This window comes from Salminus brasiliensis, chromosome 16 (assembly GCF_030463535.1).
Source record: "Salminus brasiliensis chromosome 16, fSalBra1.hap2, whole genome shotgun sequence".
NCBI classification, from domain to species: Eukaryota; Metazoa; Chordata; class Actinopteri; order Characiformes; family Bryconidae; genus Salminus; species Salminus brasiliensis.
In genome coordinates, this window is record NC_132893.1 from 73,541 (window position 1) to 98,330 (window position 24,790).

General features: G+C 47.0%; 4 protein-coding genes across 10 annotated transcripts in view; 1 reads left to right on the forward strand and 3 right to left on the reverse strand.

Annotated features, from left to right (window-relative positions):
- Positions 1-2,053, forward strand: part of znhit2 (zinc finger, HIT-type containing 2) — a 2,819-nt gene extending 766 nt beyond the window's left edge. For 2 of the 5 annotated variants that reach the window (XM_072658361.1, XM_072658363.1), the window contains exon 2: positions 1-2,053. This exon is cut by the window's left edge and continues 66 nt beyond it. In XM_072658361.1, the coding sequence (XP_072514462.1) occupies positions 383-2,026 (1,644 nt within the window). In that variant the 5' untranslated portion in view covers positions 1-382 and the 3' untranslated portion in view covers positions 2,027-2,053. The other 3 variants (XM_072658365.1, XM_072658366.1, XM_072658362.1) reach the window with 2 other exon arrangements.
- Positions 2,054-2,465: 412 nt separating this feature from the next.
- Positions 2,466-7,952, reverse strand: tm7sf2 (transmembrane 7 superfamily member 2). 2 transcript variants are annotated; one of them, XM_072658845.1, is made up of 11 exons: positions 7,451-7,952; positions 6,889-6,951; positions 6,581-6,777; positions 6,450-6,504; positions 5,628-5,822; positions 5,070-5,173; positions 4,861-4,980; positions 4,566-4,734; positions 3,706-3,786; positions 3,360-3,482; positions 2,466-3,030 (listed from the first exon to the last, which is right to left on the reverse strand). In XM_072658845.1, exons 2-11 carry the CDS (start codon positions 6,947-6,949, stop codon positions 2,870-2,872), a joined length of 1,266 nt encoding a protein of 421 aa, XP_072514946.1. In that variant the 5' UTR covers positions 6,950-6,951; positions 7,451-7,952; the 3' UTR covers positions 2,466-2,869. The 2 variants fall into 2 exon arrangements, with proteins under 2 accessions (XP_072514946.1, XP_072514945.1); XM_072658844.1 differs by having other exon boundaries at positions 6,889-6,971.
- Positions 7,953-8,054: 102 nt separating this feature from the next.
- On the reverse strand, positions 8,055-15,404 carry vps51 (VPS51 subunit of GARP complex). The gene is made up of 11 exons (XM_072658842.1): positions 15,110-15,404; positions 13,415-13,544; positions 13,122-13,268; positions 12,805-13,024; positions 11,576-12,485; positions 11,143-11,358; positions 10,954-11,037; positions 10,720-10,854; positions 10,339-10,460; positions 10,009-10,096; positions 8,055-9,830 (listed from the first exon to the last, which is right to left on the reverse strand). Exons 1-11 carry the CDS (start codon positions 15,266-15,268, stop codon positions 9,570-9,572), a joined length of 2,472 nt encoding a protein of 823 aa, XP_072514943.1. The 5' UTR covers positions 15,269-15,404; the 3' UTR covers positions 8,055-9,569.
- Positions 15,405-15,687: 283 nt separating this feature from the next.
- On the reverse strand, positions 15,688-22,979 carry frmd8 (FERM domain containing 8). 2 transcript variants are annotated; one of them, XM_072659009.1, is made up of 11 exons: positions 22,472-22,979; positions 21,716-21,797; positions 21,444-21,611; positions 21,009-21,110; positions 20,861-20,919; positions 20,579-20,745; positions 20,289-20,492; positions 19,889-20,012; positions 18,629-18,778; positions 18,253-18,460; positions 15,688-17,879 (listed from the first exon to the last, which is right to left on the reverse strand). In XM_072659009.1, the coding sequence occupies exons 2-11, from the start codon at positions 21,795-21,797 to the stop codon at positions 17,770-17,772; spliced, it is 1,374 nt and encodes a 457-aa protein (XP_072515110.1). In that variant the 5' UTR covers positions 22,472-22,979; the 3' UTR covers positions 15,688-17,769. The 2 variants fall into 2 exon arrangements, with proteins under 2 accessions (XP_072515110.1, XP_072515109.1); XM_072659008.1 differs by having other exon boundaries at positions 22,466-22,979.
- Positions 22,980-24,790: the final 1,811 nt, after the last annotated feature.

Genomic DNA, 24,790 nt, shown 5'->3' on the forward strand with positions numbered 1-24,790 from the left:
GGGAACTGAGCGCGAGGCTCGACTGCCCGGCTTTAACATCAGACCCTGTTCCCGTCTGACCCAAACGCCTGTGCAGCCCTGGTCAGGAAGCACACGTCTGTGTTCAAAGAGTAAAGAAGTGAACAGATCCTTTTACAGGAAAGCTGAAACTGTCCTGCTGCCCTGAATAGCTCCTATACAGCAAATCATGAGATGAGGGACGGGACTTTCTAGCATCTCGTGAATAATGACTCCTAGTGGACACTGAAGGCCGAGTCTTCGGGTTAGTGATGAAGGGGACGAGGCCGCAGTGGGACACAGTAGTGCAGCAGCTTGTTATTAAATTTGATGTGAGGTTGATTGAATGTATTGCAGGTAGTAGCTGCTGCAGGATCAGTGAAGGATGGAGCAGATGATTAGGTGGAGGGTTCCTGCGAGTGTGCGGACGTTACTGACCGACATCGGCCCCAGGGAGGAAGAGCTGAGAGACTGGGCAGAACCGGAACCTGTCACCAGAGACAGGATCTCCCTTCCTATCCAAACTGCATCAGAAGCTCTGCTGAGTCCGGCCGGGACGGACATCGCAGCCCCCAGACCCTGCGGACTCTGCTTATCCAAACCCTCCTGCTACACCTGCCCCAGATGCAACGTCCCGTACTGTGGACTTGGCTGCTACCGCGGCCCGGCTCACTCTGGGTGCTCGGAAGAGTTCTATAAGGAGTGTGTGTCCGAGGAGCTGAAGCGCTGCGGTGAGATGGGAGAAGAAGGACGGGCTGGTATGCAGGAGATCCTCCTGAGGCTGAGGAGTGCCGCGGCCGTGGACGGGGGGGTGGTGAATGCGCTGAAAGGTCTGGAGGAGGAGAGCGGGGCAGGCGCGGTGGAGCTCGACGTGGAGGCGCTGGAGCTGCTGACCCGACTAGCAGAACTACAAGCCAGCGGCAGTGAGGAACGACTCGGGGAGGTTGAGGAGATCCTGCAGAAACTGAAGAAGGTGGAAGAAGGTGGTCAGGGTGAGGAGGAAGATGAGGAGGAGGATCTGGCATGGAAGCTCTCAGGTGTGAATATTGACTCTCTAACAGAAGAGGAACTGTGGAACCTTCTGCCGTCCCGGGACAAGGAGCGCTTTGAGGGGCTGGTGATGGGAGGAGGTATTGCAGGCTTGGTGGCGCTGTGGAGGCCGTGGTGGGAAAGACACGAACAGAACACCAGAACATTTATAGAGGAGCTAAAGTCAAAGGAGGAGGATGAAGAACAAGCGAGTGAACAGGAAGAAGGAAAGAGCTCGATGGGAACACAGACAAACGTTACTCAACTAGTTCAGACAGATCAGCGCCCCCCGCAGGTCAGACAGGGCCTTAAAAAACAGAACAGGTCAAAAACGAGGAGTGGCTCCAGCTCTGCTCCACCAGTCAGCACTAAAATCCCACCACTCCACAAATTCTCCTCAAGCCCTTCCCCTCTTGTCCAGTTCAGCGTGGTCAACACCCTTTACGGCTACGCCTTCTCTCTCCGCTTGTTTAATGGAGACATTTCTGAGTTGGAGCAGCTGCTGGACTTCTGCCGGACCGTTTTGGAGATTTCAGAGAGTCTGAGCTCGGGCCGGGTGTTTTCCTCTCTTCCCGAAGCTCTAGAGGGCGGCGCTATTGCCGTCTCCACAGCAAGACACTTTGACAGAGACGATCCGGAGGCTCCCGTCCGAACCTTAGAGGCTGTGGCTCACATTCTGACTGGACAGAGTACAGATGACCCAACAGGCTACTCCCTGTCCGCTCTGTCGCAGCTCCGGCTGGCGCTCAGGGAGGCCCGAGCCTCCAGTCCCAAAGAGGAGGAGAAGCAGAGGAGGATTTTTTTTCTGGCAGGAAAGAAGTGTGAGTTTTTTCAGTCGTGGGTGAAGGAGAACGGCGAGGCGGTGAGGAGCTCAGCGAGGCAGGCATGGAGAGAGTACAGCCGGAAACGAGCAGAGAGAGAGACACTGGAGAGGGAAAGGAAAGAGGTGGAGGAAGGACTGAAGAAGAGGAGAGGGAAAACGCTGATAGAGGAGATTTGAGTGTTCTAATAAAATACATTTTCTGCACTTCTGTCTCCTTCTTCTCTAAAACGGCAGAAAACAAATTATGATAATGATGATGATATTAATAATGATGATAATATTAATAATAATGATAATTATGATAATGAGAAATCTGAGAGAGGGTCTGTTCTGTAGCAGCCTCTCTGTTCTGTGATCTGACAGTCATGTGCATCAATGGAGATTAGAGAAGCCTCCTCGAGGGAGTTCCTGTGTCTTCCAGAAGAAGAACAACATAAATAAGATCAGAGTGAGACAATTAGCCGATCAAAAAGACAGTGAGCAAATGAGAATTAGAGCCAGCCAATCAGGAACAACGACAGTGCTCCCGCTCTGAGAAAACCTGCAGTGTTTTAGATCGGACAGGACCAACGAGGGACGGCGTTCCCTCCATTCCTCATTCTGAGATTACAGTGAGAACATTATCAAATCAGACACCTGTTTGAGTCACTTTATCAGATCAGATTTTTATCAGCAAACAGTCTGAACAGTCTACATGTTAAGATTTGACCATGACCTCATTTTTGCTTATTTCTGCACACGCTGACACAGAGTGTGTGTGTGTGTGTGTGTGTTCTATTAAACAATTTTAGAAATCATTTACAGAATTTTCTTAGGTTTTCAGTTTCTGCTGCTGAAACAGTGTGATTTTAATCTTCAGTACAGTCTGTGTTCAGATGTGGCTCTCAGAGCCGGTCCGTGTTATGGAAAAGAACCTGGCCTGTGCATCAGTATTTAACCAGCGGTTCTGGTCAGTCCTGGTTCTGGAGTAGTACTGCCCTGTCCTAGTGTTTCCACGTGTTTCTTGGACTGTCTGGCCGGTCAGTAAATGTAGGGGATGATCCTGTAGGGAACCCGCCTGCAGTAGGTGTCCCAGGCCAGCCCGTATTTGGCTCTGCACTGCCGCTCATCTCGCGCCTCCCGATGGATGAGCAGGATGGAGAAATAAATGACGTAGAAATATGGGAGAATGTGGGAAACGCCTGCGGAAGGAACCACAGAACTGCGTGAGAAGAGCGAAGAAGCTACGCAGCAGTTAGCAGTGCACTAAACCTGAATAAACTGACTTAAGGAGTGTAAGGACTTGGTCTGCAGTTAACACCATGCTAACGGGTGGAGCAGTTAGCCTCATAGCTGTAGTGAAAAAACACCAAAGCATCAAACTTGTCTTGACTGATTGACCGCATTTAAGGGAAGGAGCATGACTGTTCAAAGCACCCTTTAGATGCTTACAGGGTTCTTCAGACTGGCAGAAAACACCGCTAATCAAGAAGGGTTCCAGTCTCATCACTCTGTATTTAGGGTTCCTCACCGCAGGGCAGGGACCAGGCCAGCGCCATCAGGATATCTCCCAGGTAGTTTGGGTGTCTGACGAAACCCCACCAGCCAGACACTAACAGGTGCTTTCCTGTTGCCGTGGCGATAGTCTCCAAATCTGTAAACAAGCAAATAAGGACATGTTTACAAAAAGAACCAGAAGTTCTCTATCTTTCTATTTGAACCCTAACCCTACAACTGTAGTTTAGAGTTTACAGGTTTTATTTTTATTAAATTATTTTTAAATTAAACACATTTAAATGAAAGTATACATATTAAAAATAAAAATAAAGCAATACACAAAATAACCCCCAAAACAGTATGACTGATTGTATACTCACGCACAACACTTCTGTGAGCGGGGTCTCTCCTGAACTGGTTCTTCTGAGAATTGGATTTACGGAAGATATAATAACCGAGTCCTGAAACAGAACACATTCATCAGGTTCTTCCCGGACTGACACACTAAATCACCTCCTAATGCTTTTCCCAATAAACCCTAATGAGAGACTGTAGCTCCGCCTGCTCCGTGTATATCACAGTACCTACATTTAGAGCGTTATTAATATTCACCCTAATGAGAGACTGTAGCTCCGCCTCCTCAGTGTATATCACAATACCTACATTTAGAGCGTTATTAATATTCACCCTAATGAGAGACTGTAGCTCCTCCTCCTCAGTGTATATCACAATACCTACATTTACAGCGTTATTAATATTCACCCTAATGAGAGACTGTAGCTCCTCCTCCTCAGTGTATATCACAATACCTACATTTACAGCGTTATTAATATTCACCCTAATGAGAGACTGTAGCTCCTCCTCCTCAGTGTATATCACAATACCTACATTTAGAGCGTTATTAATATTCACCGTAATGAGAGACTGTAGCTCCGCCTCCTCAGTGTATATCACAACACCTACATTTAGAGCGTTATTAATATTCACCCTAATGAGAGACTGTAGCTCCGCCTCCTCAGTGTATATCACAATACCTACATTTAGAGCGTTATTAATATTCACCCTAATGAGAGACTGTAGCTCCGCCTCCTCAGTGTATATCACAACACCTACATTTAGAGCGTTATTAATATTCACCCTAATGAGAGACTGTAGCTCCGCCTCCTCAGTTTATATCACAACACCTACATTTAGTGTAATTAAGAGTGTAGTAACTGTCAGTGTGAGAGGTGTGTCTTACCGTTCAGCAGGATGATCCCGAGTGCAGTGGGCGGACTGAGAGACTGCGGGTGGATCACCAGGAACATGGCCTGCAGGCCGTACGTGAAGGGAACCCACGCTAAATCCCCAAAGGCCAGCATGAACCCGAACCCGTCGTGCACGATGTCCATGGTGGTTAGCACGGCCTCCTGAAGAACCAGAACAGTTCCAAATCACTGAGACGTGCTCTCCTCCTAGCTCACATTTATACGCTCCTTAAAGCCGACAGTAATGAAGAGCGGATCGACAGCGCGCCAGGCGGCTCCGCCTCCCACCTCATTCCACAGGGCGTCCGTCACGTAAAGCAGCTGGAACCCGTTGACCAGCAGCATCGCCAGAGATGGAGCATCTCTGAGCTCCACCTCCTTCATCAGCATCGCCACGTTCAACACCACCTGAACACCGCACACATAATACACACTCAACAATACTCAAAACACACGCTTCAGCTCAGCTCAGTATGCGATAAACACACGCCGCTCACCCAGCCGATTAACCCGGGCCTCAGCTCACAGAAGAACTTCAGGTCAAAAGAGCCGATTCGAGGGTTCAGCTCTCGACCAATGAAGAAATCATACAGAGGGTTCCCTAAAGAACACAAACACACAGCTGCTCAACACAACAGCACAGACCATATTATACTCATCACCCCACCCACCTTTCTAAATGATTTACATATTCAAACAGTTCAAATCAGCTCATCAAAGTAATTCAGAGTGGGTTTGATAAGAAATGCTGTTCTGAGGCGTCTGAAGCTCTAATAATAAAAGCTCCTCACAGAAAGTTCTTCACCTAATGGTGATGAAGACGCTGCCTGATGCCTGAGACACGGTTCTACCAGAGTTCTGAGAAGAGTTCGGCTCTAGAACCTGCTTTTAGAACCAGATCATTAAAATGGTGGAGGGATACATGCTGCAGGGTGTAGTGCGGCTACAGAAAGTAGTCCCTAAAGAGAACTGCATTAGTTCAGATTCTCTATTCACTATTTTACCTTCATCATCATCATCATCATCATTCCATATAAAAGTGTTCCTGATCTGACCTGTGTTTCCTCCGAGTGCGAGAGCGTGTGCAGGTGTCCAGAAGGATCGGATGTACAGGTAGAGGGCCAGCAGGTACGACACACCGATCGCGCACACCGCCAACGGCAGCATCAGATCGAACAGGTAACCAAGCGGCATCCCCAAACTCACACACACAGCCAGCAGCGCGGCCGTCACACACAGCGCGTGGAAACCTGTAGCACCAGAAAACGCTGTAATACACACACACACACACACACACACCTCGAAATACCAAATTCGTACTGGCTGCTCAGCCGTGAGTGATGCGCATTAGAATGTGGGCGTGGCATAGCGAGTGCAACACTGCCCACAGCCTTCAGCGTGGAGACCTCCAGAGCCACCGCTGATTTCAGGACCGTCTGTGTTTCAGCAGGTGAACACACCTTTACACCAGCGTACAGTAATACCAACATCCATACGGTTATAATCATGTATCAAAATCCGATTCTCTGAATATAGAAGTGTGTTCGGATTAGACTGCGGTCAGAGGACCTGAGTGTAACAGGGGTTAGGCCACAGTGGAATTTGGACTTTGGGCTGATCTGGGTTAAATTGCACAACCAGCAGGACTGCAGGACTGCAGGGCATCAGAACAGCAGTGCCGGCTGTAATAAACAGAGCGATCGGGCGCTGTGTGGATGGAAGGTTAGGGCGACTAAAGGCCTGTGACTGACAGGGGCCCAGTGTAATATCCCTGGCAGCACCCCTGTGAACAATATCACTACAGGTGAGCTCACCTGAGTAATCAGGTGTTTACAGTGGGATATAATAGTTATAATAAGATTAGTATTAATGTTTACCATTGATGGGATATTTCAGCCTGGATCCGTCTCTCAGAACTAACCCCTCCGATACCTGAGAGCACACAAACCGTGTGAAGTGTTAAACACTGGGCTGCCACTTTACAACACACTGTGTGACAGGAGCTCACCTTGCCCACAGGCAGCAGGTAGAGGGCGCTCTGTAGGCCAATCCAGCCGGCGATGATAACAGCAGTGAGAGGGTCCCACAGGAAAGCAGAGTGGGGCAGAGGGGGGGGCCACTGCAGCAGGGCACCACTTGGAGTCCGACACACACTGAGCAGGTAGAGAACCGTCAGGGGGAGGAACACAGGTATACAGGTTGCACCTGCAGAGATTCAGAATTTAATCAAAAAACAAACAAAAAAAAAAAAGTATGACTGTATTACACACACACACACACACACACACACACACACACAGGTCAGTGTGTACTTACCCAAGGTTCCCCCAAACTCCATCTCTGTGTGTCGGGCTGCTTTGTGTTTGTTCAGCTTCATCCCTGGAGGTACACACAGGTAACTACACACACAATTACACACAGGTAACTACACACACAATTACACACAGGTAACTACACACACAATTACACACAGGTAATTACACACAGGTAACTACACACACAATTACACACAGGTAACTACACACACAATTACACACAGGTAACTACACACACAATTACACACAGGTAATTACACACAGGTAACTACACACACAATTACACACAGGTAACTACACACACAATTACACACAGGTAACTACACACAGGTAACTACACACACAATTACACACAGGTAACTACACACACAATTACACACAGGTAACTACACACACACACACACACAATTACACACAGGTAACTACACACACAATTACACACAGGTAACTACACACACAATTACACACAGGTAACTACACACACACACACACACACACACAGGTAAATGGATGTATTTGTTGTGGCATTATTAAACACAGTAAACACAAATAAAATTCCTCACCTGTCTGAAACTCAGCACTGCAGTTAATCCGAGATCAGTGTGATTATTAATCCAGCATTATCATTAATCTCCCCGTCTCTGAAATCCAGTATTGTTACATATCCGATATCTGCATTAATCCGGTATTACCATTAACCCCAAATAATGAATTATAATTATTACTATTATTATAATCAATAATAATAATGATGATGATGGTGAATAATACTCGGGTTTATTAGTGCTGATCTCTCCTCGCCTGTCTGTCTGTCTCTAATTCCGCTGCTTTGCAGCACTGTGTAAAAGATGTGCCATTGAGCGCATGCGCACCACCGCCCACTAGCGCCTGCATTATTTACAACCGACCAATCAACGCTTAGTACCGTCATCATAAGAGCGTGGAGAGGGGACGAGTCAGCCAATCAAGAAGGGAAGCATGCGGGAGGGCCTGCTGTTTACCAACTAGCCAACCAATCGGATTACAGCCCGAGGCACGCGATGGGCTAGGAGCCGTTTTTGTGCGCTTCTATTGGCCGCGGCATTTCACAACTCACCTGCACGCGCGCTGATCAACACCTGAATAAATTAATTTGCGCATTAAACCTCTGAAGTGTTTTAATCCGATTTATTTCATTGAGTTTTGAACACACAGACAGCCAATTAGCACAGCATTAAAAGCCTTGTTCTCCAGTTATTATTAATCAGTATAATTATTGATTACAGGACGAAATCAAACAGTTTGACTGATTCAGATGATTCCGGTAGTGCACAATAACAGACACTCATTTAATATCTGAAACTGGCCTAATATACACCAGCTTCTTACTGGGATTCTTTGCTCCACCTTAAATGGTGCAGCAGCTACAGTGTGGCGCACACGTCAGCTAAAACAGACTCAGACTCAGATGATTCAGACTCAGATGATTCAGACTCAGATGATTCAGACTCAGATGATTCAGACTCAGATGATTCAGACTCAGATGATTCAGACTCAGATGATTCAGATTCAGCAGAGTCCGGGGAGTTATGCAGAAAGCTATTTAGAGCTTGATGTGGAACAGAAACACTGCAACTCGACTCCAGTAGCAAAAGCAGCCCGTTTTAAATCCACAGCGTTTGTGAAGCGTCACTAATACAGACACATTTACAGTAAACTCGTCTCTTCAGGCTGCAGCTGGTTCACCTGTTCACTTGGAAACGCACTGGATTCTGGACTGCTTACTAAACGAAGAACAACTGTTTTTGGGTGGGGGCAATCAGACCAGAGCTCCTATACATATATTAGTTTGAGAAGCGCAGTGTGGCAGCAGCTATACAATACCTTTCACTGATTCACCAGCAGATGAACATTAATGACTGTTAATACATTTATTTATTTTAATCTGATTAAACTAAATGTAAATATGACTAAAACTGCATTACAATTAATTTCAGAAATTACTCCCATGCATGTCATGAAGTGTCTAACAGCCTTTCCCTCACATTTCCATATCTCAGTGAACAGAGCTCAGAGGGGGGTTTGGTGTGAAACTGACCCCCTCTGATCTCTGTACAGTGGAGGTGAACAGAAGCACACATCGGTTGCCATGACTACAACACAGATACAGCCCATAATTTATCTCCTATCCAACTCCACCAGTGCAGCTACACGAGTCTTCTGAGTTTTATAAGGATGATGATGATGATGATGATGATGAAGGTAAAATAGTGAATAGAGAATCTCCAATAATGCAGTTCTCTTTAGGGACTACTTTCTGTAGCCGCACTACACCCTGCAGCATGTATCCCTCCACCATTTTAATGATCTGGTTCTAAAAGCAGGTTCTAGAGCCGAACTCTTCTCAGAACTCTGGTAGAACCGTGTCTCAGGCATCAGGCAGCGTCTTCATCACCATTAGGTGAAGAACTTTCTGTGAGGAGCTTTTAGTAGAGCTTCAGACGTCTGCTTCCCTTCACCTCCACTGGAGAACCACAGCTCTGACTGTTTATCTAGAACCGAGCGTTTCACACCAAACACCCCCCACCCCCCCCCGAATCACTTTGTTCAAGTCCTAACCGTTTGTTTAATTATTCAGAGAATTTCAAAACATTGGAGGAGTTCCCCTTCTAACTGTATAAGTGTCAGTATGTGCTCTGGTGTTCAGCCTCGTTCACAGATGACCTCGATGACACTCTGCTCCATCGGGCTCGGGTCAAGACAGCGGTGGGCTGCGCTGCCCACAATCTCGTCCAGCAGGAAGTGAACCAGGTTCTCATCAGAAACAAACCGCCACAGGTACATCTGCAGGTAATGGCAGTCCACCTGGATCTGCTGCAGACCGTAGCGGCCGAATGTCCGCAAGCGCACGCACTCCAGAAAAGTCTTCAGACTGATCTTAATAATCCCAGTGAGAACGGACACCTGCGGGAGGATGGAGGAAAACAGAGAGTAAACACTGCAGCTCTACTCTCACTGACCGACTGATTTTACAAAGAAATGAGAAAAGGGCTCAAAAGTCGATGAGAAGATTAATAGTTGCTGTTACTGAAGCATCACAGTAACCCCCACCCTAAACCCGGAACCCTAAACAAGGGGTTACCTTGTTAAACTCCACCGGACTAAAGATGTCGATCCTCTCGGAGAAAAGCTTGTGGATGTTACTGAGAAGGTTTGTGTCCATTGGAGCGCTGCACACACACACACACACACAACACACATTTACTGACAAGTTTTACTAATCGATTGACCAGGTGATCCACCCACGCACCCATCCATCCATTTACCCACACCTTCATCCACCCAATCATCAACCCCATCATCAGTCTAACACTTCACCCACGCACCCATCCATATATCCATAAATAACCTGTCTGTTAAACAAACATTTTCCTGTTACTCGTGTGTGTGTGTGTGGGCATGCTTGTGGTACCTGGGTGTGTAACTAGGTGCGTAGCGTATCTGCTGTCTGGAGCTGCTGTAGACGGAGAATGTTCTTTTGCTGGAGTCACTGCTGTGAGCTTTCCTCACACCCTCTTCATACAGCAACCCAACCTACAACACACACACACACACACACACACCTTATCACATATGTGACACAGAATGTTGCTGGACCACTGCATACAAGACATATGTATTCAATCAAAACACTGACAGCTTTCAGCAAAGCGACACAGGACAGAAATAGGTTACTGAAAAAGTGTTTTTCACAGAGGAGACGTTTCCTGTTTACATGATGGTTCATTTACAGTCTGCAGTATCTGACTGAGTACAGTGATGAGTGGCTGTAGAACTTCCTTAATATCACTACCTGAACATCGATGGAGGTCGTATCCTCCACCACCCTCTTCATCACTGCCCGCACGTTGCGCGGCTCGATGGTGTTCACCCAGTCTCTGGTCTCCACACTCTTCCTTAGCATCTGAGAGATTATTAAACCCTGCACCTACACACACACACACACACACACACACACACACACACAGTCAAATTCAAACTCAAACTCAAACATCTGAGCATTAAGGTAGGGTTAAGCTATCGTTACCTTCACGTAGTGGTTGAGCAGTTTCTGCGCTGCCTCTCGGGCCTCTGCACACAGGGCTGTCACTGCAGTCACTGGAGAATGGTGCTTTAAGGACAGAAGCGATAGAGAAGACCATCATAACCACGGATTTGTCTGAACAGCCCTATAAAACCTCAGTCACAAAAAGAAATGTGTAAAGCAAGTGTGTACCGGAGCGAGAAACTGCTCGTCGGTGAGCGTGAGGATGTAGGAGATCGTGGAGGTTTCATAGTCCAGACAGAGCCGAGACAGCAGCAACAGCAGAACCGGGGGAGTGGATCCTCCTCTGTCTCCGGCACTTTCACAGAAATGACGAGAAGACTGACAGATAAACTTAATAAAACTCACCACCAACCCTTCTCTCACTCCCTGACTGCAGAACTCACCCTGAAACACACACACACACACACACACACACACACTCTTCACTCTTGTGTGTACAGTCTTGTTTGTAAACACTGAGTAGAACAGTCATTTTGACATTATAACAAAATATATATATATATATATATATATTTTTTTTTAATTCAATTCATTTATTACATAACTGTCTAAAAACGTAATTAATTAATTAATTAATTCTGAAATAGAATAAAAAAATTACCCTGAAGTACGGTTTGTTGGAGAAGGTGATGTCCTTTGTAGTGAAGAGATGCACCGAGGCTAATACAGATTTGATCTGGTTAAGGATGGAGTTGGACAGTGAGCTCAGCAGCTCTGGGAGACTGGGCGGAGCTTCTTTACCAGGAGTACAGCCACCTGTAAGTGTTCCGCCTCCTACTGCGTTTGTCCCGCCCACAGAGAGCCGCGGGGCTGCCAGGGCCTGTCGGACGTCTGTAAGACTGTCCATGTAGAAGCTCTGTAAGGCAGACAGGTACTGCTTGATCCTCTCTCTCGCCGCCTGGATGACGATCTCAGTGCCTTGGCTCGGCACAGCCGACCCAGGGAGAAGCTTAGACACAGCCTGCAGCCTGCGGTGGAATCGGTCCAGCGCCCGGACCAGTAACGAGTTATCTCCGACCCCCTTCTCCTCCTGGATCCTCCGCTCCACCAGTGAGAAGTACTTGTCCGCTAGAGTGTCCACAAAAATGAGCAGCTTGCTGTTGGCCATCTGAGGAATATTTTTGGACGCCAGTTCGCCGTCTTGTGGGCGGTTGATGAACAGCTCCTGATAGGAGGCGATGACCAGGCAGAGATTACTCACAAACTCGTTACAGCCTCGATCAATAAACTCCAAAATATCCGCCTGGGCAGCTGGGACGAGGAAGTGACTGGATGGCAAGGATTCAGATGGAGATGTGGGATTGCTTGCAGCGTTCGGTTTCTGGGCGGAGCCCACAGAAACGTCTGCGACTGTTGAATCTTTAAGCTCCGCCTCCAGGCTCTGGAGGTCCGCTTCCAGCCTGGTTTGGGCATGACTTAGGAACTTATCGCAGAGTTCCTCGGCCGGTTCGTCCAGCTGCAGCAGCAGCTCCACGCACTCCGACAGCTCTTTAGCACTCGTACCGCCGTCCCTAAAACACACCCCCCGCCCCCACACACACACATTTAATTAAAACGGATAGCTAAATAGAAAGAAAAGGATTTTAACATATGCTAAATACACTACTGGTCAAAAGTTTCAGAACACTCCATTAGCAGTGTTGCTTGGCACTTTCAATGTGGAGGCCTATGCTGCTGTTACGCTCAAAGTCTGTTGATTTACTGCCGAGGTTAACAATCATGAAATTACACAATAACACCAGACAGAGATCAGGTTAACAACAGGTCAATTTTACTGGCCACCAGATAAACCAGGTTCTAACTGTGTAGTTCTGCTTTCTCAGTCCACACCTGAATTTATGGCGAAGTTGCTGCGCTAGTCGCTCCATGATGGTGTGGCAGTCGTCCTGAATGCCCCTGAAGGAGGGCATGTGGCTGTACTGCTGCAGCACACAGCGCGCCCGTCGGTGAGAGCTCACGGCCTGAGCATACGCTTGCAGCTCCAAACACTTATTCAGTCTCGCCGGCAGCTCGAACAGAAACTGCAGCTTCCGCAGGAGAGTGTGAACACCTGCACAGACACAGAGGGAACAGGAGAATGACGAGACGCAGACAGAATGAAACATCTGATGGAGGAGGGAGTCAGTGAGCGAATCCGTCGTCCGTGCCTGAGAGTTTGGTGATCTGGGCGTGTTGGTCCTGCAGGGTTCCACTGATCCTCGCACTGAACTCCGTTATGGCGGCCATATTGGTGGACAGACAATCCATCTCATCCTCCATCTTTTTAAAATCGTTCTTCATCTTCCTGATCGTATCTGAGGACCAGAAACGATGTTTTAATAAGGCTAATGTTTGTGTTATTGAACATCATGTCTGATATAAAGCAGTATACAGGCTTTCATAGTGAGAATCATAACAGCAGGTACGTAAAGCTGTAGTTCTGGAGGGGGGATTTACTGACCCGTGGCAGAAATGAATTTATTGTAGTTTTCATACACAAGCGTCTGCATGTCGCTGTCCAGAGACCGGATCTGCTTCACCATGCAGCTCTCCTGATCCATCAGCTCCGCCAGCGAACACTCTTTCCTCAGCTAAACGAAACGAGGTAAATGTGAGTTTACTGCCATTACTCGAGGATACCTGGTAAGTATACATACACATGTGGGTTTACTGTAATTAAAATGCAAAAGGTAAAATGTGGGTTTAATAACATTACTATAGTAAATATGACAGTAAATACAGTAAATACTGAGGTAAAATGTGGGTTTAGTGTAATCACTGAGGTAAAATGTGGGTTTAGTGTAATTACTGAGGTAAAATGTGGGTTTAGTGTAATCACTGAGGTAAAATGTGGGTTTAGTGTAATTACTGAGGTAAAATGTGGGTTTAGTGTAATCACTGAGGTAAAATGTGGGTTTAGTGTAATTATTGAGGTAAAATGTGGGTTTAGTGTAATTACTGAGGTAAAATGTGGGTTTAGTGTAATCACTGAGGTAAAATGTGGGTTTAGTGTAATCACTGAGGTAAAATGTGGGTTTAGTGTAATTATTGAGGTAAAATGTGGGTTTAGTGTAATTATTGAGGTAAAATGTGGGTTTAGTGTAATTATTGAGGTAAAATGTGGGTTTAGTGTAATCACTGAGGTAAAATGTGGGTTTAGTGTAATTATTGAGGTAAAATGTGGGTTTAGTGTAATTATTGAGGTAAAATGTGGGTTTAGTGTAATTACTGAGGTAAAATGTGGGTTTAGTGTAATTATTGAGGTAAAATGTGGGTTTAGTGTAATTATTGAGGTAAAATGTGGGTTTAGTGTAATTACTGAGGTAAAATGTGGGTTTAGTGTAATCACTGAGGTAAAATGTGGGTTTAGTGTAATTATTGAGGTAAAATGTGGGTTTAGTGTAATTATTGAGGTAAAATGTGGGTTTAGTGTAATCACTGAGGTAAAATGTGGGTTTAGTGTAATTACTGAGGTAAAATGTGGGTTTAGTGTAATCACTGAGGTAAAATGTGGGTTTAGTGTAATTACTGAGGTAAAATGTGGGTTTAGTGTAATCACTGAGGTAAAATGTGGGTTTAGTGTAATTACTGAGGTAAAATGTGGGTTTAGTGTAATCACTGAGGTAAAATGTGGGTTTAGTGTAATCACTGAGGTAAAATGTGGGTTTAGTGTAATCACTGAGGTAAAATGTGGGTTTAGTGTAATTATTGAGGTAAAATGTGGGTTTAGTGTAATCACTGAGGTAAAATGTGGGTTTAGTGTAATCACTGAGGTAAAATGTGGGTTTAGTGTAATCACTGAGGTAAAATGTGGGTTTAGTGTAATCACTGAGGTAAAATGTGGGTTTAGTGTAATTACTGAGGTAAAATGTGGGTTTAGTGTAATTACTGAGGTAAAATGTGGGTTTAGTGTAATCACTGAGGTAAAATGTGGGTTTAGTGTAATTATTGAGGTAAAATGTGGGTTTAGTGTAATCACTGAGGTAAAATGTGGGTTTAGTGTAATTACTGAGGTAAAATGTGGGTTTAGTGTAGTTGTAATGTAAATATGAAGGTTTAATGAAAATACTGAGGTAGCTAGCTAGCTTAATATGTGGAGTTAATAAATGTGTGGGTTCAGTGTAAACACTGAGGTGGAGCTGGTAGTTTGGGGTACCTTATTGAGGTAAATCTCTGGGTCAAAGTGAGCCCCGTTGATGTCGCAGGGCTCCGGCTGCTCCGGCTGCTGCTGCTGCGGCTCCGGGGCTGAGCTGTAGTAAAGCCGTAAGAGGCGCCGTTTCCGGCCGGGAGAGGAGCTGCCCGACTCGGCCTCCATCTCACGAATAACACAGAAATAAAGCCGAAAACAGACCCGATACACCCCGGTATGAGCGCTCCTGCAGCCGCTACACCTTCCGTGTTAAACTGGCTTCACTGGATTCCTGCAGCCTGTCAGAAAAGCCAGCAGCTGGGAAATGGCGTCCAGTCACTTAATAAAAGTCAGTCAAAATAAAAGTCCCTTAAAAATGTTTCAAAATAAAAGTTCATAATCTTTTACTAAATATACTGCGCCTCATATTATTGTTAAAGCAGTAATGTGATATGAAGTAATTCATGTTTTAAGTAGTTGGGATTTAATACAGTAAGTCTTTTTTAAATTGTGCATATTTAGTTTTATTAACTGTGAATCAGTTTATAAAATCATATACGAGCACATTTGACTTCACCACAAAACAAAAGACCCATTAATAGAAACACTGTGAGACATACGTTTATTTAAATATTGATAAACAATTCCACAAAACAACAGTACTTAATGAAAGGTACACCAGGGGTTTAGTACAAAGTGAGAGTAAAAAGTTAGTGATGCATATTGTAAGATTAGTTATGACAGTGACTAGTATTTGGTAGTGCACATTATTTAAGTTCACAGAAAACTCAGGACTTACAAAGTTCTTCATGTAGACAAACACAAAAGTGATGAACAAAATAATCACAGCCACTTTAAATATATATAAACAGCTCAGTTACAGACTAAAGAGCTTTTCACTATTGTCATGGTTTAGTCTGGAACTGGCTCTGAACTAAAAATCAGAAGCAGGCGTTCAGATTCAGATCCAGCTCTGCAGGAAAATCACTGTTAATAGAAAAGGCACTTTAACTTGGTCTTGAGAAAAGCTGAATCACTACACTTACAAAGTCTTGGATAAATGTACTAGCAGGAGCAAGTGCACACGTGACTGTCAGAGATTTACAATCCAACATTAAAGTCCCTCATCAGGCCGGTAAAGCGAGCAGCAGAGCTGGGCCTGAACTGGGCCTGAACCGAACGAGTGTTCAGTTTTACATAAACCAACGTTTTAACTGCTGGTTTTCAGATTAAATGAAAGTGTGCTTATTACACAGACACTGAACTAAACACTGAAGACCCGTTTTCCAGACGGAGCTCAGCAGTGACTTAGTGACTTAATCCATGTGTGCAGAATCACGCCACACACAGACAGGGTCCGCTCGCACGGATGTGAAGTTCAGAGACATTCAGAGCAAATAAGGACCAGCAGAGCGAGGAGCTCAGTTCTGACATTCAGCAGGTGTTTAGCTCCTTTAGGTATGATTTAAAGGGCAGTGCGGCGGCGGAGGAGGAGGAGGAGGAGGTCAGCCTGGCAGTGAGATCAGGGTGAGGGCTGTAAACAAGTTTCAGCAGAATGACTGACGCTGTGTACAGTACAGCAGCCTTTTCATTTTAAAGTTTGGGTCGATACCAAGTACTGATACTACACAACACGCAGATGTGGACCAGTTCTGATTTTTACAATGTACGGGAGGGAGGGAGGGGGAGGGTATTGGGAGACTGTATTTGGGGGCCGAGTTGGAGTCCCAGTAATGAAGCCAAAACAACAGATGAGTTAGTATTGATTCAGAACATCAGGAGTGTACAGTGCAGTGCAAAAGCCTTATCCTCCTAAATGTTGTTAATCTGTGCAGTACAAGTCTACTTACTCTGTAAAACACCAACAGTGAATAAACACAAAGTCTTAGTACAGAAAGTAGCCTCTAAAAAAGGGGTTCTTTCACAAAGGCAACAGTTCCTCCAGAACCATTTAATTAAGTGTTTAACCTTTAAGACGGGTTCTTACAGCACCAGAAAGGGTTCCACTACTGCTAGAATTCAAAGTTTTTTTAAGTTTTTTAAAAACAGGATAAGGGGTTGGAGTGATGTGCTTAGCTGTCGGAAATCTTTGCACATTAGGGGTCAGGATTCAGTAAAAACAGTCCACAAGCAGCTGGAACTTGAGGTTAGACATGTTTTTACTCTTAGAAAAAAGTTCCCAGTTCAGAAATCAGGGGCTGTGTTACGACAGCGATGATGCACCTTTCTGAAGCATGTACAGCAGCGGCAGGAGGAGGAGGAGGAGGAGGAGAAGAGGGTGGAGGCACTGGTTCGCGTCACAGTGCGCATAATTCACAGCAGCACTACAGCACTGCGCCCTCCTGCTCTGCTGGGAGGGGGGAGGAGGAGGAGTTTGGTTTGGAGGGTTTTGCATAGCTGAGATTTTGCATTCAAGAGAAATGAAGACTCTGAAGTCCTCCTCCTTCCCTTCACCTGCTTCCCCAACAGCCCGCATCGCTTCTCTGACAGATCTGAGGCACAATCACACAACAAAGAGAGCCATAACTTGCCATAAGCTTGTGACATAATCAGTGTTATAAAGTTCATCGTTATCCATAAACTGATTGTTCAACTGAACGATCTTGGTCCGTTTCTGTCCACTCAGCTTCTGAGTCCGAGTGGCCAGGTGTCGTTTGGTCTCTAGGCCGAGGGGGAAGCGCTGGACTTCAGCCCTGCTCCAAACCATCTGTCACCTGAACGGTAGAGTAAGTGGGCGGGGCCTGTCGGGTGAAGAAGGAGGCGGCTCTCTTTGGCTTCAGACGCTTTATCTCTTTACCTGAGGAGATGAACAGAGGAGAAAATGAGCTTAGCAGAGCCGAGCAGGATTTAAAGAGATGTTTCGGACCACGTTCTCACTCACTCTTCCACAGCTCTGACTCACACGCCCTGTTGCCTTTAGCGGCCGTTAACACTACCAGAGCCCAGAGCGAAACGGAGCGAGACGATTACACCAGAAGTGGACCAGATTAACTGGAACATCGGAACATTTACCTTTTCCTGAAATCCTCTGACCGACCCCATCCAGCCTCTGGCTGTGCAGCTGTGAGGCTCCAGGCAGGCCGAGGTGTGGTCAGAACACTACTCGGTTCTACTGGATCAAAGATCTTTTTGTATTATTGAATAAAAGCAGCCAGAGTGTTTCGGCTCACCGTCATCCACATAGCTGATGGTGCTGAGTGTGTGTACGCGGCTGCAGATCACACTGCTCTGTCTACGCAGCCGGCCCCGCCTCTCCTGCACCTGGCTCGCAGGTGTGTGTGAAACAGCAGCGTCTCCATCCATCTCTGCAGCTGCTGCAGCATCCCCTACTGACCGCAGCTCCACACAGAACTCGATCAGACCGTTCATCAGCTCCGCCTGGAGAGACACACACACACACACACACACACACACACACACACTAAACATCCCTAAACTGTACAGGCTGTCTTTATAATAACAAAAAAACTAGATCTGAAACTAATTACTGAGATCAATGATTAATAGGTCATCATTAACAACTCACTCACCCACCCACCCTCTCACCTGTTTGGAGTAAATCTTCAGTAATTTGTTGACAGGTGTTCCATCTTCCTCCCCGTCGAACTCCAGCCACAGGATGTGAGAGTCCCCCTCAGTCTCAGGGTACGTGTGGTCCCACGAGAGCTCGCTGAACCGCAGACCCAGCAGCACATGCTGAGAGAGGAAATGGTGCGGTCAAGGCCTTGTTTAGGGCAGACCTACAGATCCTCTTCACCTGCACAAGCACAAGCACAACCCCCCCCCCCCCCCTGCGCAAGCACCCGCATCAAACAAGAGGACTGGAGCCCTGACCTCAGAGTGAGGTCCCAGTTTCAGTTTTCTTCCCAGTGCACCTCATTACTTGCCTATTTAACTCTATATTTACACAGCATTCGTACAGCGCCACCTGCTGGTAACAGCAGAGTACAATGACAGAAGCATTTTGTTTTGGACTGACTGATGACCTGATTGGTCAAACTAATGCCTGGTGCAGACGGTACGTGCATTTCTGTAAAACACAGAGGAGTCCGACATTATATCAGTCTAATCCACCCAAATCCACACCAGGCTGCTGACCAATCAAAGAACACTTCAGCTCCTGCAGGGTAAAACAAACTGAACCAAAAGAGGGAAAAAAAGCACAGAGGAAGTGATGGGTCTTTCTGCCAGTCTGATCCCAGAACAGTTTAACCCTGAATGGTGGAGGAGGACATGACTGACGTCAGGGGTGGTGTAGCAGTGACCAGCTCTGACCTGGTGTATGGGTTACGGAGCAGGTTCTAAGTGAGTTTGGGGCTGGAGCATTCTGCTGACTATCAACTTGTGAAAGAAAAAGTGCTCTAAAGGAGAAGTTCAAGTCTTTATTTAGGTCTGAGTCTGTGTGTGTGTGTGTGTGAGTTCAGATAAGAGCATCTGTACAACACACAGCACAGTGCGCCTCAAACCGCTCCATTTAATCTTGGGTGTGATTTTTTTTAATGTATTTTCGGTCTCGTCCAAACGCTTCACTGCTCAACACACAACCACACAGCTGCGGAGTTTGTCAGCCTGATCTGTCTGCCGTACCTGTAGAGTACTTTTCCTATTAATTCCCGCATTCAGTAAAGTGTTCATCTCAAACCGTTCAGAAACGCAACGGAATTCTACACCAGAACCGGCACAGATACGCAGGTGCAGTACAGGTCACAGGTCAGGCATCGCAGACTGGCCGGCGGGCTGCAGAGAACCAAAGACCGCTTGAAAGCACACGAGAGTCTGTGCAGTCTTTATAGACAAGAGAGTCACCTTTTCTTTGGTGTCCATGACGTACACGCCCTCCAGACTGATCCCCACGCTAACGCTCTTCCTCCCTCCGCGGTGCAGGAGGCCCTGCGCTGGCTTATCAATCTCACCCATGAAGAAGGCGCAGCTGCCAGACACAAACACTGCAGGTCAGACAGAGCTTCCCCAGGCACAGAGCTTTTAATAATAAAATAAAAACATCTGGAATTATTTTAAACAACATTTGGTGGCTTTTTCTCAGTGACTGCCTGAGCTTCCTAAATATGTGCACAGGCTTTGAATCCCGAACCAGGTTAGTGCACGGCTCGGAGGCCGGGGTGAAATGCTTGGCGAGCATGGCTTTAATAAGCTGACTTGCAGTAAATGAAGGCGTGGCTCTGGGATGGAAACACTGAGTACAGACCCATAGTAAGGCAGCATGTGGCAGGTGCTGAGGTACTGTCTGAAGAGCGCTGCGGATCCGTGGGCACCACTCAGAGTGCGATACTCTTTGAGGAGGCTCTGCTCCAGCTCTGCCTGACGACCCCCCCGCGCTCGCAGACTCGAGAAAAACCCCCCAGAGCCCAGAACCACGTGGGCCGGCAGGAAGGAGGACAGCTTCTTCTCTCTGCAGCAAACAGAGGAAACCACTCAGACCTACATCAGATTTACAGAACCTCACACAGCAGTGTCCTCTGGACCGGCGCCGTGTACCTGACAGCTGCAAGGAGTTTTTGGTCGTCCAGCCCCAAGCCAAACTCTATGGCGCAACTCAGAGCTCCGAGCCGGATCCAGTGCTCCGGATCACACGGATAACGATCCTCCAGGACATTTAACCGGGCTTCGTCGTACAGAAGCTTCAACACACCCTCGTCCTCTACCTGCAGGACATGACAGAAAGGACAGCAGGAATGCAGCAGCTGACCACAGAGAGAAGACCCTCAGAGAGAAGACCCCCAGGAGGAATCAGATTTGCTGTGAGAAGGGGAGCGCTACCTGAAGTTCTTTCGACTTGGGATAAAAAACGTTCCTTTTGTACTGAAGACACGGCTCGTCTGGAGAGAAACACACAGGGTGAGCACCTCTCTACTTACAGACAAATTTCAGCTGAAGACAAACAAGGTCCCAGATCAGTTAAACACACCTAGAGAGATGTCCTCTGTGGAGGCATCAGTGAAGCGGTACAGCAGGTCCTGCCACTGCCGGCAAAGTTTATAGGGCTGGTGCTTCGGCTTCAGCTGCAGCTCTGAATGAGACAGGAAACGAGAGAAATGAAGAAAAATCAGCACACACACACACACACACACACACACACACACACACTCCTGTAAACAACAGCTACGATCCTCTGAACACACACTCATCAGAACATCACACTCCATGTATCTCAGACAGAGACGGATGCTGGGTCCTCATCTGTAAAGCAGCTCCTGAGACTGTACACCAGCACTGTCCTCCCTTCCCACACTCTCCTCTCTGACTCCCAATTCTGGTCCGAGGTGGAGTGCCGGAGTGTGTGGGAGGTGTGTGATTTCTGTGTCCATGATAAAAACGTGATGCACTAATAAACGTGTCTTACCGAGTAGAGGGGAGCAGAGCCAGAAAGCGAAGGCGTCCTGATCAGATTCTGCAACGCCGAGAGGCTGCCGGACCAAGCGGCCCAACTCCTGCACACACACACTCCCCACGCCCTCCACACACAGGTGCACCGCGCTGTCACCCACCAGGTACACCAGCACGTCTTGGGCTGGGGAGAGAGAGGGAGAGAGGTTCAGCATTCATCCCAGTATCCCCCTTCCTGGAGAATATGAGCCCGGCAGGGTCTGGGCTGTTCTGGGTGGCAGTACGGACCGCGGGAGAGAGAGGAGGCCACACTGCCGCGGTGAGAGTGAGACAGCTCAGGATCCGAAAACTCGCACTCATCACCGTCCATCTGCAACAAGACAGACAGACAGCAGTTTAACCCAGCCTGACCTCACACTGCGCACACACACACACACACACACACACACACACACGCCTGGATTACCCAACCAGCAAAACCCAAAATACAACAATGATAAATACAGTAGATTCACTCAAACATAACAGCACAAGCGTTAATCCGGATTATATGATATATTTATTAAAACATTACTAAATGATCAGGGTTAACCTAGAACCTCATAATAAGAGTCTTACTGCACTAAAACCACAGTTATAATGATGGAGCTTCATGAGGAGGAGCTGTGGGTCAGATCACTGCAGCTGCGGCTCGGGCGGAGGGGGGGTTCGGTTCTCCCCGGGACTGTCCGCTCCACCTTAAGCCTGCAGCGGGTCTCTGCGGGAGAATCGCCGCTCATTTAAGGTGGAACAGACGGCAGCCAACTTCAGCTAGTTTACGGGCATTAGCTCCATAACGCGGACCTTCGCTCTTAATAAATGTAATAAATCACTTATCAAACACTGCCTAATTAAACTATGAGCCCCAGCGCGAGCCCCAGCCCTAGCGCGAGCCCCAGCGCGAGCCCTTCACCCCCAGACACTTTAATGAACCCCTGGTTCCTCATCAGTTAGCTGCAGTAGCTTTAGCCAAGCCGTGTGTACATCTACTAAACTTACCCTTACCGCTCGAATATCGGTGCTCCTCGCTCCCTCACCGCTTACAGCCGCTTAGAAGACTAATAATACAATTTTTAATCTCAAACTATAAAACTAAATATCACTGATTTCAGGAGCGATGTTAGAGGAACAGCGCCGGAGAGGAGCCGCTCTGAGCGGCCTGAGACACACTGCAGCACCGCGCCCTCGGCCTTCAGCGCCGCCTGCCGGCAGCAGGGTGACTAACACCCACACACAGCCACGCACTCTCACAAAAAGAGCAGAAACAGGAAATATTAGTTCAAATAATTTAAAGTCGGAATTATTAATCTGTTTCAGAGAAAAGCGACGCGGTTTTCAGCTAGTTTGAAACTCCAGCCACAGTTAGCTGAAACCCTGCAGCCCTCAAACACTGCAATCAGGCTGATATTAGCAGTGAGGAGAGACTACAAAGTCTAATCAGAAATAAGATCCAATAGTTTCCAAACCTATTAATAAGTCAGTATTAATAAATACGCGATTGCTCCAGTCCTTCATGTTTGGAAACTTGGACGGCAGCGCGCAGTGACGCGAGCAGTGACGCAGGCAGTGACGTTGTCTTCTTTTCCAAAACAAATCCTCTGTCGCCTCCCTGTGGCCGAAACGAGGACACGCAGCGTCCGATCCCAAAAAACACAAAACTCCCACTGCAGGCTCCATTAGTCCAAACACACTAACATCAGCATGATGAGTCTGTTACAGTAACACAGGCACTGTTATCAGACTGTACTACTACCTTCATATCACTCAGTCTAGCACCTACTGACTGCTGTTTTTACGCAGTTACACTGAGACACGCAGAGAGGCTAATCTGATCTGAACTAAACAGAACTGAATTAAACTGAATGAAACTAAACTGAATTCAGCTCATCTACAGAGTGTCTCAGGCTTCAGGCGGCGTCTTCATCTCCATTAGGTGAAGAACTTTCTGTGAGGAGCTTTTATTAGAGCTTCAGACGTCTGCTTCCCTTCACCTCCACTGTAGAACCACAGCTCTGACTGGGGGGGAGGCTATCTAGAACCTCCACTGTAGAACCACAGCTCTGACTGGGGGAGCTTATCTAGAACCCAGCGTTTCACACCAAACCCCCCTAAACCCATCAAACCCCCCCTCTGAGTGAGTCGGTTCATGCCTTTACTGTTTCATTATGCAGAGAATTTTGAGAAAGCGGTGGAGTTCCCCTTTAGGTTAAGGAACCCGCTAACAGATTAAGGAGTGGGAGAGAGACTCGGACACACAGCTGATCAAACAGCATCAGATTTTATTGAACAGAACATTCTGGAAGGTGAAAATGATGTCAGTGGTTTTTGCACAGAGAAAACAGTACCACAGTTTAAAACCCACCAAAACAGCAGAATCCTACAGAGTTCTGCCGGTTCCTGCCTCAGGCTTTAAATCAGGGAATATAAACAAATGGAGAAAAAAGTAACAAACTTCAAACACATCTAAAAAAACATCCTCATAAATACCGAAGCAGAAAAGCAGAAGCAGGTCTCAGAGCTGTAAGGCATGGCAGCGTAATAAAAATACCCTCATCCCAACAGACGACCCGAAAGAGCTGCTCCAGCTTCTTCACCTCGCAGCTGTTTCCCCCTTCAAGGTCAATTTTTCCAGGTGTCGACTGATTCTGATCCGGTCTGATCTTTAGAGAGCCCCGCTAGAACACAGTGGTGAAAACCCGGATCAGTTCCACACTGCAGATGCTGAGGACGCTCCTCAGGAATAATGTCTGTTAAAGGCCACTAGATGGTGCCAGAGGGCGCTCTGCTAGAACACAGCAGTAAAAACAAAGGATCCCTACATGATACAGTTACTGACTGCCTGGCCCGTGTCTAGAACAGCGGCTCTAGAACACATGAACACAGAGAGAGAGAGAGAGAGAGAGAGAGAGAGAGAGAGAGAGTTACGGTGCTGCTGGTTGTGCAGAGGCTCTTTAGTTCAGCATTTTCTGCAGGTTCTTATCAGTGGGTTCTCCTGCAGAACCGAGTGTAGAGTGATGGTCTTTGAGAGGGGTCAGAAGGCACTTTGGTGTCCGGTGCTTTATTAACTCAGTGACCGGGTGCTGACTCAGGGTCCTCCAGCGTGTATCCCAGATGCCCTGCTGCATGCCGGCTCCTTACTGCAGCACGCACTTCTCCTTGTTGCTGTATTTACGCCGGCGGAGCTCCAACCCACGCTCCAGCCGAGCATCCTCCTCTAACGCCCTGAAACACACACACACAGAGTGTGAGAGAGTGAAAAGAGAGAGAGAGAGAGAGAGAGAGAGAGAGAGACAGAGAGAGAGAGAGACAGAGAGAGAGAGAGAC

What these genes read in the sequence shown, in the direction of transcription:
- tm7sf2 (XM_072658845.1), bottom strand. Translation starts at nt 6,949, where the DNA reads ATGAAGCTGAACAAACACAAAGCAGCCCGACACACAGAGATGGAGTTT. An exon ending in CGGACGCCCTGTGGAATGAG is followed by an intron (nt 4,735 to 4,860) that starts GTGGGAGGCGGA and finishes CTGGTTCTTCAG; the next exon opens with GAGGCCGTGCTAACCACCAT. An exon ending in CGCTCACAGAAGTGTTGTGC is followed by an intron (nt 3,483 to 3,705) that starts GTGAGTATACAA and finishes GCTTGTTTACAG; the next exon opens with ATTTGGAGACTATCGCCACG.
- vps51 (XM_072658842.1), bottom strand. Translation starts at nt 15,268, where the DNA reads ATGGAGGCCGAGTCGGGCAGCTCCTCTCCCGGCCGGAAACGGCGCCTC. An exon ending in CAGAGATTTACCTCAATAAG is followed by an intron (nt 13,545 to 15,109) that starts GTACCCCAAACT and finishes CGTTTCGTTTAG; the next exon opens with CTGAGGAAAGAGTGTTCGCT. An exon ending in GCACCTAGTTACACACCCAG is followed by an intron (nt 10,097 to 10,338) that starts GTACCACAAGCA and finishes GTGTGTGTGCAG; the next exon opens with CGCTCCAATGGACACAAACC.
- frmd8 (XM_072659009.1), bottom strand. Translation starts at nt 21,797, where the DNA reads ATGGACGGTGATGAGTGCGAGTTTTCGGATCCTGAGCTGTCTCACTCT. An exon ending in AAACTCCTTGCAGCTGTCAG is followed by an intron (nt 20,493 to 20,578) that starts GTACACGGCGCC and finishes TGTTTGCTGCAG; the next exon opens with AGAGAAGAAGCTGTCCTCCT. An exon ending in TCATGGACACCAAAGAAAAG is followed by an intron (nt 18,779 to 19,888) that starts GTGACTCTCTTG and finishes TTCCTCTCTCAG; the next exon opens with CATGTGCTGCTGGGTCTGCG.